Source organism: Tachysurus fulvidraco, chromosome 1 (assembly GCF_022655615.1).
Source record: "Tachysurus fulvidraco isolate hzauxx_2018 chromosome 1, HZAU_PFXX_2.0, whole genome shotgun sequence".
NCBI classification, from domain to species: Eukaryota; Metazoa; Chordata; class Actinopteri; order Siluriformes; family Bagridae; genus Tachysurus; species Tachysurus fulvidraco.
In genome coordinates, this window is record NC_062518.1 from 44,015,614 (window position 1) to 44,029,775 (window position 14,162).

General features: G+C 39.2%; 1 protein-coding gene across 3 annotated transcripts in view; it reads right to left on the bottom strand.

Annotated features, from left to right (window-relative positions):
- Positions 1-14,162, bottom strand: part of LOC113662233 (phosphatase and actin regulator 1-like) — a 62,524-nt gene that overhangs the window by 18,810 nt on the left and 29,552 nt on the right. Inside the window, exons 1-2 of one of the 3 annotated variants that reach the window (XR_007139682.1) lie at positions 13,357-13,943; positions 10,270-10,434 (exon numbers count right to left, since the gene is read on the bottom strand). Coding sequence is in view for 2 of the 3 variants with exons in the window: in XM_027176965.2 (XP_027032766.1) it covers positions 10,270-10,434; positions 13,357-13,678 (487 nt within the window). In the remaining variant the exon portion in view is untranslated. Of the gene's footprint in view, positions 1-10,269; positions 10,435-13,356; positions 13,944-14,162 lie in introns of those variants that run through there. The other 2 variants (XM_027176965.2, XM_047809609.1) reach the window with 2 other exon arrangements.

The window sequence follows — 14,162 nt, forward strand, 5'->3', positions numbered from 1 at the left end:
ACATGTACATTCATGCCATTTATCCAGAGACTAACATTTTCTCATTATATATATATATATATATAAAAACATCACCAGAGGCCTGACATCCCCTTTGTCCATTAAAAACAGGGATGCACAGTGATTAAGGCTTAATAAATGGCACTGCTAACAGACATCGCCGGCATGCACATTATCTGTCGATCTAGTCATTTAATAAGCTTCAACGATGTTGGATGGATAAAAAAATATCAACATCACAACCTGAAGCAAATAAACTGCAGCTATTGCAGCTACTTAAATAAACAACCGATCCCTGAAACACCCATGAAACATTACATACAGTACGAAAACCCATTACTGTATGACGGGGAACGCTTTAAGAACTCACACACGCCGGATAAATGAATTCTGCTTTCAATTCAATGGACAAAAGATACAAAGAGAAAAAGATCAGCAGGTGTAGCAACGTGCAAAGTCGTTCGGTAATGCCAAAGAGTACCGCAGCCAAGTCTCAGTGCCACGGCTGTGCTATTTTAAGACCGTGACAGCTGAGGGACTTTATCTCCGTACACCCCTCCGCACCACCGCACCCTCTGAAACAAGGCACTTTTTGTCACATTAGTAATTCCATAAATCTGCTCATGCAAATAAGGAACAAATTAAGAAAAGTGAAACGAGAAGAATTCAGATTGCTGTGCAAGAATCTCCCCTGCAGGCTGGAGAAATAATCTCAACTACACCACAGGAAAATGGAGGAATGTGGAGGAACATGTACATCCATGCCCGAGACTATATCATAGGAGTATGCATTAATGGAAAATACACAAACATATGGAAGGTTAGCAAACTCACCTACGTAGATGAGTGAGAAACAGGGTGGGACAAAATGTCTTGCACCATCACTTGGTACTGCTCCCACCAGCACATACAACAGTCTCTGTCCTGTGTGGTGCTGGGCTCAACTCCTAGACCATACTGCGGCTAACAAACCTTGCCATACTGCATATTTGGACATGTTATAGCAGAGTCTACCAACTATTAGTTCGCTACTACTATTGAATAGACAAACTAAAATGGTAGAACTGGCACTCAATGGTGAGACCAAATGTCATTGGACTAACTGGTGAAAACATTTTGGACAAATGGTAGGACTAATAGGAGGGTCTAAATAGCTGGTGAGACAAAAGTGGGACCAAATCATGAAATCATGAGACACTGGGACAATGGAAAGATTTCAGACTAAAAGGTGAGACTAAATAACAGATGGATTACAATTGCGGGATTAATTGGTGGGCATAAATAACTGGACTATGTGGGAATGGTGGGACAAATGGTCAAAGATTGACTATGCGGTGGAACTGCTAAGGGTTCGCCGTCACTGCAGGAATAAACGCTAAAAAGGTGGACTAATGTTAAACACTCGGGCTAAACTATAAAGGTTGGACTAAATTATGGAACTTATTGGAATGAACAGAGCAACTATACAAAATACATTGTAGATATATGGGTTAAATATGTGTTGCGCTTATAAATTACTCGAGTCTGTGCTGTGCTACATCTTCATCATCACGTATCAAGCGGGACAATTTCATTATCCTAGAGCAGCGGTGTCCGATTTTATCCACAAAGGGCCGGTGTGGGTGCAGGTTTTCATCCCAACCAAGCAGAAGCCACACCAGAGTCTACTAAAAGCCAAGAACGACTGATTAAACAGGTGGAATCAGGCGTCTCCTGCTTGATTGGACCGAAAACCTGCACCCACACCGGCCCTTTGTGGATAAGATCGGACACCGCTGTCCTAGAATCTTAGTTTCCATCCTGATCTGTTATTATCTCATCTGTTATTATTCCTGTAATGTTTTGGAGCCATCACATCTATCCAGTCCATTTCCTAAGCTATTTTTACTTTACTGCAGGACTACACAAGTAGAAGTAGCTGCTAAACTCCTGTAAGGTGAATCTTATTTTCACTTGTGCTTTAGGATGATTTAGCTCCTCAGAAAGCTGCAGAGAATCTGAGCATTCGTCTGTCAGCTAATTCAGTCCATCTGTAAGAACTGGGTTGTTTTCACCATTATCCACACCTTCATGGTCATTTGGAGAAACAATCCAATAAAAATTCAACAATAAAAGGAACAAGATTTTGGGCTCGGTATCTTGTAAACAAGGTAAAAGTCCAAAAAATAAGCTAAGCTATCTTGAATAGACCCCATTCGAATTCGGACAGAAAGAACGAGGCTACAGAAAAGTGTGCCAAGAATACACTGTCCTCTGGGTCACGATACCTTCACTACAGCTCCTCCAGTTCTCCCAGATGGTGCAAGTGTGTTGGTTTGCACAGCATACGTACATATAAATTAATCTGGATTCCATTTCATGTGAATTCATTTAAATTATGACTATTAATGAGTTCTCACAGTTTCAAATGCCCGTCATGACCAGGATGCCAGATGTAGATAATCAGGCAGGTGAGTCCAAAAATCAAATGTCACTGACTGTTAATCAGTGAATCAGACTCCGTGATTCAGAACGTTCTGCATGTTACATGCTAAATCATCTACCAGCCGTTCTCAAACACAGTCGCTCTCGCAGGTCGGTAATTTAAAGATTAATTAGCAAGAGGTTTATGGTGCAAGTTGACCAGCAAAACTCCCTGTATGGTACATTATGGGATGTTACAGTACGCAAGACCTCAGGCTGCACATAAGACAGGATGTCTTGCTTTTTTTTTTTTTTGGGGGGGGGGGGTGGGGGGGGTTAGCGTGTGCTCTTGAAGCTCCTCCGAGATGAAACTGGGCCCTTTAATAATCAAAAGCTCAGGCAGAAATGTTGTAATCCAGAACTTTCTGGAACATTTGATAAAGGATGATTGATACATTTCCTGATTCAATAGAACTGAATAAAATAATCTGAAACAGGAAATAAACATTATGTATTGTACTGGTGGAAAGAAAAGGTTGTACTAAAATGCCACCAGTGGAACCAAATTTTATAATATTTGGATTGAATGGAAAAGTTGAACAAAACAGAGGGCCAAATATTATTGGCTGGACCAAAGGAAAAAATAAGTGTGAGTAAATGGTTGGAAATAAATAGTACTCCAAATACTCCAAATGATATTACATGGAGTAAATGGTGGGATTAGAAGAAATGAATGGCCAAATTTAAACAGTGAAACTAATAGTCCGTGTCAGGGGATTGGGTCGCCGAGGCCCCCGACATTGCACCGGTATTCCCCGGAAGAGCTGGGGGAAGTGCCTGGGGATAGGCGTCCCTGCTTAGACTGCTGCCCCCGTGACCCGGTTCTGTATAAGCGGTAGAAAATGGATGGATAGATGGATGGAAACGATAATGGTGAACTCGATGATTACAGTTGAAGTAAATACTTCGTTGGGAAGTAACGGTAACCAAGTGGTTGGTACTGTACATCTTAAGACTAAACTGCATTCAGTTGGTATATCTTATAATTGTAAGACTAAATGGTAAAAAGACCAATTGTTTCAGTTTTAAAGTGAGAAAGCACATTTCTAAAACTGTAATCATCTGTGTACAATGATACTATAACTGCGATTAGAAATGTACAAATCATTCCAAGATATAAAACGTGGCCAGTCTCAGGATCTGTCAAACAAACACATGCTTTAAAAGAAAATAATACTACACGAGATATCAACATGATTCTGCAGATGAAAGATGTCATGCACACATACATTTACTTTCCCAAGTGACTGGAGCTTGAAAGTAAACCAACAGCTCATGTCTAGCATTTAATAAACGTTGAAGTGAAAAGAAATGGCAGTGATTCATCTCGGTTCATTTCTTTCGAATCACATTTTCTACAGATGACTCTCAGAGACGTTAGGTCAGATCCACCAACAGATATCTAAGAGAAACTCATAGAATACAGAGACTCGTTGGTGCAAAGGAAAAAAAAATATTTATATATATATAAAGTGAGTCAGAGAGCCAGTCATCAGAGCAAATGTCTAACACAAAAGAACACAACAATGCAGATCATACAAAGCTATTCAGTGTGAAAGCATCATTGTTTTTTACACAAAGACGGCAGATTTTATTCTTATATATTAAGAGTTTTGATAATGACCTCATTAGGAAGTGGAATACAATAATACACACTTAAAATATTTAGCCGAATTTTGCTGTACAATAATTTGTACAGCGAAACCTACCGAGCTTATCAACGCCTTTCCGACGATGTTAAAAACTAAATAAATAGAAAAAAAATTAAATGAATTATTTGTATTAAAATCCCAATCGATATTGTACACATAAATCTGTAAAAGATTTATCGCACTTTACGCGTGATGATTACTTACTGGATTGCAAATGATTATTTTTTTCTCTCTTATATGTATAGATTTTTTCTTTGCTCCTCATTTGCATGGTTGTGACCCATATTAGAGAAGAGCTCCACTTCTAGAAGGTCACACTGCTGATGAATTCAAGCTTCGATGGCACTTTGTTTTCCACATAAAAAATGGATTAGAAATTTGGTGTTTATTAATTTAATGTAGAAATCTGATAAATATTTGATATTTAAAACCGAGCTCAATGACTTGCGTACAAAAATATGGAGTACTGAAGCATGCAGGGAGCACTTCAGATAAGCGAGCACTGAGCCATGTACATCCAGACCCATTACACTCTGGTTGAGATCGAATCCACAATTTAGACCGATGGTGTAAAATATTAAACATTAAAACTGAGCATGCTTAAGCTACCCGTGACTTAAAATCCACTTGCTTTCAAGACCAAATCTATAAAGAATTTCTTCATTCCCCATTACCTCGGTTAGTGACTATAAATGTTTTACACAGATGTTCGCCGTGCTAATCTTTTCTCGTAATCAAAGAAACGATTAGCAAGAAAAACAGACTTGTACAACGCTAAAAACATGAAACATCATCATAATGAGCTAGAAAAAATGCGAAGAGGTGTTTGAGATTTGTCTATAAAATGAGTGACAAGAGAACAATTCAATTACTGGGTGCATTTTTCAGCCATGTGATAGACTTGTTCTGAGAAAATGCCTTAAATCATCATTTATTATGTTTTTTATGTTATGTTTTTTTACATTATATCTTTGGGGGGGGGGAGAAAGAAAGAAAGAAAGAAAGAAAGAAAGAAAGAAAGAAAGAAAGAAAGAAAGAAAGAAAGAAAGAAAGAAAGAAAGAAAGAAAGAAAGAAAGAAAGAAAGAAAGAAAGAAAGAAAGGATAGAAAAAGAAAGAAAGAAAGAAAGAAAGAAAGAAAGAAAGAAAGAAAGAAAGAGAGAGAGAGAAAATAGAAAAAGAAAGAAAGAAAGAAAGAAAGAAAGAAAGAGAGATAGAAAAAGAAAGAAAGAAAGAAAAAGAAAGAGAGAAAGAAAGAATAAGAAAGAGAGAAAGAAAGAAAAAGAAAGAGAGAAAGAAAGAAAAAGAAAGAGAGAAAGAAAAATTTCACTGTTAAATGTTAAGCTGTTTTACAGTAGGACGCCATCTGTCATTCACTCGCTTCCAATATGTAGGCTATAGTATCACAGCCAAAAGAAAAAAAAATGAAAGGAGAGAGAAAGAGAGAGAAATTAATACTGGCAATCAGTCTGGAAGGACCATTACGCTTATGGCCTGAAATATTCCACGTTAACATAAGCAAAATAAATCACTAAATATTTTTAAAAAGCTTACAGGGGGCCGAACATCTACGTTGTTTGTACAGATTCCTTATCTGTAGTGATTACAAAAAATGCTCAATTTTAAGCTTTTTTTTTCCCCAAGCTAAACTGAAAATGCAGGTCAAATCAATTTAGATGACAATCTAAAGTGTCAACAAAAGACAATCTAGAAGACAAAGAAAACCTAACATGACATTTAAGTAAAAGAAAAACAAGCTTTATAAAATAAAACTGTTAGTACAGGTTTTTCATAGATGGTATCTAAAGCTCATTGAGTCACATCCTTGTCTCGAGCATGCCATTTTTCCAAGACAGTGAACAAAATGTTTTATTAAGGCCAGTACTTATTGAACCTCGTCATGAGACAACAATCTGGGAAATGACTGAGATCAGCCGAAGGACTAGAGCCGAAGCGTTTATCACTACTGTGACTCTTCTGACCCACAACCCTTTATTTTCATAGAACCTGGTCTTTATCCTTCAAAAAAAAAAAAAACATACCAAACCATAACATTATCCCAATCTCCCATCTACTGTCCAATAACAGCAGTACACAACCAAGAAAGTGAGTATTATTGCTTTGTCGGTGTTAGATAATAAAAGATTTCAACATTTCGACTCTAACTACCCTCGATTAAAAAGATCTGGCTGGAAAATGGTACATTTGCTCTTTTTAAGGTAGTGTTAAAGCAAGATGATGAACTTGGCTCCACCGAGTAGATGGAGGTCTTGTGTAAGTTGACCCTGTTTGCCTCACAATTTTGCTAACATGGTTGGCAAAGGTGTGATGACTTGCAAAAAAAAAAAAAAAAAAAAGTTCTGGTCATCAAATGTACTCCTAGCTTACCTTCTTTCTCGGCTAGTAGCATCTCAAGAAACTCGAGACCGGTGAAGGAAAACAAGGCTTAAGCAAAAGTGAAAAATAACCAACCATCTTCCTGGTGGAAGAATCAGAGGCATCGTCGCCACACAGATATTTGGGGAAGATGCCCTGGACCAACTGGCCAACTGCAAAAGCCATCAAGACCACTGCAAAATGCTAAGCTGGCTAACCAGCACAGGACACTACTGTACATCTGCAAAAGTAGTGAACCTTCGTAAAAATGCTAGTCACATTGAAAGGCTAAGATGTTTCTAGCACTGTGAGACCAGGCTGGTTTACTGACTGATTGAACATTTAATTGACTCAGTAGCTGATTGACAGTCTGTCACCGCTCCAGTGGCGTCTGCTGCCAGTCACAGCAACACCGGTTGGTGTTTTTTTTTTTTTTTTTTTTACTGATGAGTCAGTTTGAGATTCACACTTTCTTCTCAGCACTGCACCAAGAGTCAATTCACAGCCTTCAGAGAATTCACAACAAAAACCCAACACCAGCCCACAAAACCCAAATCCTTCCTTTGCAAAATCAAGCACACATTTTCCACAGCTGTGTATGAGAAAAGCAGGACATGCTGTCAGACGTTACCTCAAACGTTTAAAAAAAAAAAAAAAAAAAGATGGAATGGAAGAATACTTAATTTCGGATATTTTTGGGCTGATTATTTCGGTCTGTGGTTTCATGGATGTGCAAATTAAAGAATTTTTTTATTCATCCAATGCTTTTGGTAAAGGATTTCAAGCTTCCATAGGAAGGTATATATATATATATATATATATATATATATATATATATATATATATATATATATATATATATATATATATATATATATATATATACGGAAACCCTTTTTGTCAAGGTTTTAGCAAGACAAATCAAAGAACCCTTTAGACAAAAGTGTATTATTTTGGTCAAGTTTTCAACCCTGGGCTTGTACAGCGGGGTTTTTTTTTTACGTTGCATCTGTAATGACCAGTTTCTTAGATTATTTGTTGTCTGGTATTATGTAGCTTGGGTTAGCTCCTGTCCACTGTCAAAAACCATTGAGAAATCTAAACACAATCCTGAAAATATTTCCAGATCTGTATCATTTATCATTTTACTGTAGATCCATGGTGCTAAGTCTACTAGTAAACTCCAGGCTTTGTATCCTACAATCTGGCAACCTCAATCACTTCTTCTACAGTACAAACACCTTGTTGTGTCTCGGTAAATCAGGGTGTAGTTTTACAGGGGTGGTCTTGTAAGTTAAATAATTAACTGAAGGGATTTATGATTTAATATTGGTTCCCCAGCCCATACTGTTTTTGTTTTTTTCTCTCTCTATCAAACAGGTCCACAAAGTGATTCTTCTCCCAACAACTTGTTCTGTCTCGATGGATAAGGCACGGTTTTCATCTCGTAAATAATATCTTTCCTGATTGAATCGATGAATGAATAATGCCCCCCCAAACACCTCTGGAACAAACAAGCTGACTCGACGCTTCTTCTCCCATCACCTTGCTGTGTTTCAGTATATCAGGTGTTTGGGGTGCTTGTAATGTTAGTGATTAATTGACAAGATCTATGATTGAATATTTTCCACAAACAACCACTGGTTCTCTGGATCAAACAAGCGCAACACCTTGCTGCATCTCATTGGATGAGGGGTGGTCTTGTAATTGAAGTGATAACTGATGGGATCCATGACTGAATATCGGTTCCCCCACACAACCCACCCCCAACCACCCCCTGCCGCATCACACCCACCAGTTCTCTGTATCAAACATGCTCAAAGAGCGCTTCGACTCCCAACACCTCGCCTCGTCTCGATCGATCAGGCGTCACACAAGAGAACAGACCTTATGCTTTCCTCTCCTACCTGGCCCTGATGGTTCTGGTTCGCTGCAGCACATACATCAAAGCGTGTGTAAAAATAGCCGACTGGGAGAAAACACTAACACACTGCCTAAATCGATTCTCCGCTACTGCTGCCGCTGCCTCTGTTGCCTCAACCAGCCTGCAGCAGAGCTGACAGCATAACCCACATGCTTCCTGCTGTCTCTAGCTCAGGAAATGGAGTAGGACAAATGCTCTGGTGTTACGCGTTCCCTTTCTGTAAGATCACTGCGGATTTTTATGGAAATCACATCGAGATACTTTCGTCTTAATGGAAAAAGGATCCTGCGATGCGCTTCAAAAGTGCAGATTGGGATGCAGCAAGAGAAGATAAACTAACAAAAGCCTATATTCAAAAATTAATATAAAAAATAAAAATCGAGGAATAAATTAAAACAGAAGGAAAATGAACCCCACAGGGATGGGGTGGTGGTGGGGGTGGGGGATGTGTAGTTCTTGCCCACAGGATGCTAAATGCAGTTCTCAATTCTCTGCACTATTGATTCAGCTGCGCATGCTATTTATATACAGCATAGATGCTATTCGAGGTTACCAGTGTGAGAATTTAATAGTGGGATTAATGACCCCCCCGTGGTTGGGAAGATGGTGAGACCGAAGTCTAAAAAGTCTAAAAAAAAAAAAAAATCCCTTATGAAAGTTTTACTGTGCAATGGTGCAGTTCTATGAATAGATACCAAGCAAAAGAGAAGCAACACTAAAGGTACAAGTCTATAGACTTTACACAATTGTCTATGAGGTACATTTATCAGATCTGGGTTATCAAAGCAAACAGGAAATCAGACAATACGGATATCGGGACATTCATGTTGGGAAGAGTAACCGTGCGTCGTTACAGCCGTTGATTATTTTCCTGTAACAGCACACACCCGAGTGTTTTCTTTCATGCAGCTGGAATTTAAACTAGATTTGTCAAGTTCGTCACGACAGACTTTGAAGTTGGCTTTGACGATGCAAATATTCGCAAAGGCTGGTGCTTTTTTGGAGGCGAGTGGACATAAGGGTCAGTGTTAGTTTTGGAGACAAGTGGACAGAAAGATAGGGTGCCAAAACATTGAGGCAAGTGGAGACGAGCATGTGACGTCATCCGAATACTCCTGAGGGAGTTCCCCTCATTGTTCTGAGTGTTTTGATGTGTCACATGTCCATGTTATAAAAAGTTTTTGATTTTGCATATTTTGGGGGCGGGGCTGCGGCACAACCGGAAGGCCATTCGGTACACCAATTTAAACCTTTGTTCAGAGTATCACCCTAAAGGATCTGGCCGAGTTTGGTGTAGATAAAGTTTATCCAAAACCTCCAAAGTTTATAATGGGAGTCTATGGGGAAAAAGGTCACTTTGAGACCCAGTACCGGAAGTACTTGTACTCAGATCGCTTATAAAAGTAATAGCAACACACTTCAGACCAGGTTATACAACATATCCGAATTTGGTGCATGTGGCCCGAAAGCTCTAGGCCGCATTAAATTTTATAAATTTTTGTCTAAGCTTAAATAGGAAAACAGAATGTTGGCTTCTACAGTACAAAGCCAACATAATAAAGTGTCCGTCCTCCTGTAAAAGATAATTAAACAAAGAGCGTCCACTCGTAGCAATGCCAGCAAAAGGCTAAATGAGTCATGTAGAAGCACAGCACCGGCATCTAATCACGCCGATCAATTATACTGTACAGTGTACACGCAAACGCACTTGATGTTAATCAACACTACTGCAGCATCTTCCCTTCATTTCAAAAGAGCCTCAAACACAACTCATGATCACGAACATGAGCAAAGAACGTATTCGAGATCAATCAAGTGTGTATCTGTATCTGGAGCGCAGTAAAACACACTCCCACCTGCTGAGGTCTGCTTGAACTTCTCGCTCTTCTTCTTCCTCCACTTCCAGGGTTTGAAAAGTCGGCCGAGCGTGGCGAACTTGCTCCTGCGGCGAATCGGCGGCGTGTGCGTGCCGGAGACGAGCGACTCGGAACGCATGGCAGCCAAACGCTCCACCTCCTCCGCTGGAGAAGAAAAATAAAACAGAAAATAAGGAATGTTATGATTTTGCTCTTGAACTAATTCTTAGTGATGCGGAATTTCTAATTTGGGTGAAACCTATAAGCACAAGTGCGATCTTGGGGTGTTGTTGATCAACCTGAGCTCAGCTTTAGAGGTTTTTTTAAGAGATCATCATTTTATCTCCAGTTTATATGCATTGACACAGGTATCTATGCAATACAATGACACTGTGTGTACTTATTTACAGCTGCATATATCCTGGCTCTGACACTTCCTCATCCTCAGTTACATCACTCCAGTACTTTAATGTCGCATCCCATAGGATCTCGGTCCTGCTGCACATCGCAGAAAAGAGCAGAATCCCAGGTTACATAGTTTGAGATTTCACACTGCTCGTACTTTACCCAGGATTAACAATGAATCCTATCTCTTCATAATCTGACGTTTCACACTGTACGTTCCTAAACCCAGGTTCTCCTAATCTGCACATTTGCTCCTTAAACAACCCTGATTGGATAAATCCAGCACGTGACCGCTTTACATACAGTCTCATCTCATCTCAGTGAGAAAAAAAGTTCAGGACAGTCGTTATGCACCTGAGCAGGTTTTATTATCTTTCACAGCGTTCTCCTGCATTTGGCTCTTTTTAAGTTTGTCATTTAGTCGACCAGCCGATCGTTTGTTGATATCCGACTTCACTGTGATGCACTTCCAGCACGTTCAGTGTTTATCCGCCTGACTCCATCTACAGAGCTGTTTTTACGTGTCGCTACGTCCTGGTTTTCACCCGACATGACGTTTTCACCGATTTCGTGTTTGTTGCTAAGCAACTAGACGCAACATGTGGAGTGAACGCTGTAAACACTGTCGAGCTGATCCTGCTTCAGACTAGAGTTTTATAATCAAGGGGTAAAAAGCTGTGCTTCATAACTTGTTCGTAAAGCGGGGTTTAGAATGACCGTGTGAAATTCCCTCAATAAAAAAAAAGAACCCTCTACTTCCTATTCACATCTGTGTTTAAAGCCGTTTAAAACATGATCTGTTCATTCACATCGATGCATCATATTCGGCCCCATAGCTGATTCGTACAGAACGAAGCAGCTTGAGTTCTCTCTCAAAACACAAAAGACTGATTATCTTCGTCTGTTCTGTTCTGCCAGCAATTTACAGCTTCCTGTTCAAAACAGAATTGTTTCTAAGGCTATAAACAGAATAGTAGCTTCAGTCTAACTGAATAAGCTCCATAATGATATCGAAGATCATCCAAACACAGGATTACTTTCTACTTTCCTTCAGGAAAAAAAAGAAAGAAAAACATACTGTACAGAAAGCACAAAGTACATTACATTTTTTTTTTTTTTTTTTTAGATTTGCTCTCTCTTTTGGCATTTTTTTTTTTCATTTTTTGCATTAGGTAATAAATTCTATCTATTGTTTTAAATATTAAACATTTACAATTTCCTGCTTTACTAATTCTTTATTGCCCCAAGTTTTCATTTGTAAAATGAAATTTTCTGCAATTTGTCAAAATGACTCAAATCAGGAGGACAAGGATTAATCGATTGTTTTCTCACGTGTTTCCAAAGGACACAAATGCAGTATTAAGGGACTGATACTTTGTTTCCAAAAAAGAAAAAGTCAAAATGAAAAACTACTAGTTTAACTTGTCTTTCTTGAAATCTACTACAAACACTGACCATCCAGACACATTTAAATCCCAATTGTCCCATCAGAACATGTACAGGTGACAACTGGTGGTTTTTTGTTGTTGTTGTTTGGTGGTCTTGTTTTTTTCACAGGAAAAAAGAAAAGAAAAAATAATAATAATAATTCATCCTGTAGAAAGTAAGAATTATTCCCACTTTTCCAGGTACATTCTTTTCCAATCAGGATCCATTTTCTCCTAAAAAAAAACAAAAAAAACCCACCACATTGATTGCAAAAGTGGCTTTCATCGTGATACCTCTATTTACCTTGTATACGCTGGAATAAAATACCGGTTCAGCACCAACAAAATCTTTTGGCTGTAGTCAACAAAGTAGTGTTTTTTTTTTTTTAATAATTAAATAAATGTTCTATCACACATACTTAAAACAAAGATAAACTCCCTGATCATAGCTCAGTTTTTTTTTACCTTGCTGTTGCTTATTGGATGGATAAATAAATCAACAAATCAATAGAAGACATTTATCAGAAAGAGTAAAGAAGACAAGAAGAGTAAACCAGGCAGAATTGCAGAAGCAACTAAAAGTAGGCCAAACCACAATCCTGACACAAATCTGGAAATACTTCCAGATGCTCAATGCTCAAACTTCTCTTAAAGAATAAAGAAATAAAAATACCAGTCTCTCAGTCAGGCATTGTACCTTCACACAGCTTGAAATCATGATTAAAATGGAATTGGAATAAAAATCCTAGATTAGAAATAAAAAATAAAGGAACAAAACGGTGGAAAATTCTGTAAAAACCAGAAGATTCATCGAAACCAAATGGTGTTACACTTTACACTGCATAACTGTCTGGATCTGATCACTGCTCAGAACAATAAACCGACCTCTGACTGACACACACACACACACACACACACACACACACACACACACACACACACACACACACACACACACAAGGACATTTGAATGATTTTTGGCATTTCTGGCAAAGAAAGCGCTCATTAAAATAAATAAACAAACGTTTTTTTAAAAGCATTTATTTATTTATTGTTGCTCGAGTATAAAACGCACGATTTTTTTTCTACGCGTAATTGCACATATCTGCATGCAGATTAAGAGTATGTATGTAAGATGAAGGATAAGGATTGTATTGGGAATGCTGCTGATGATGATGATTGTGATGATGATGATGATGGTGGTGGTGGTGAAGGGGAATGATGATGTTTTGCGCCGCAGCATGGAGCGACTCACCGTCTTGCGCTTCGGAGGCGCGGCTGCAGTTGCCACAAATGTGCTTGATTTCTTTACCGATGTGGCAGTGAATGATAAAGGGCACGGTGCCGTGCTGGTGCTGCTGTTTCCGGGGATCTGCGGTCCCTTTTTTACCGTTCAGATTCATCATCCTAACCAGGCAGAAGCCTTTCTGTTTGGCCTTGTACGCAGAGACCGGAGGCGGAGCGGGCGCGGTGCTGCTGGTGATGGTGATGGTACCGGTGCTGCTGGTGCTGTATCCGCCGTTAAAGCGGCTCCCAGGGGCGCAGGCCGCCATACCAGAGCTCGCTGACTTCAGCATGGAGGACAAACCGATTGATAGCGCGTCTTTACGCAGAAATATGGCTTCTTAAAAAAAAAAAATCCAATGATTTCCACCACGAATCCTACACTACCTTCCGACGTCCCTACCGCTTACCAAAACGCACCTGAGATCTCATGTCGGATTTTCTACTACAGGTGAGCGATAGAGAAATAAAACGCTGCCTGTGATCCGATGTTTCAACGCAACACTAAAACCGCAGCAGCTCCGCTCCCTTTCCTAATAACCACGAGTGAATCGCTAAAGAATCGGTTCAATCTGAACGACTCTTTTGTGGTACTCGATGAGTCGATTCGTACACACGGATGAATCCTAGGCCTCATTCTTTCAGTGTCGCATATTATAACATAATTTCCCTAACACAAAACTCTCACGACCATCACATGTGTGCAATATAAGATTAAAAAAATAATAATAATGATGGTGATGTAGAAAAAGTGTGAACATAACACGTACCAATGGA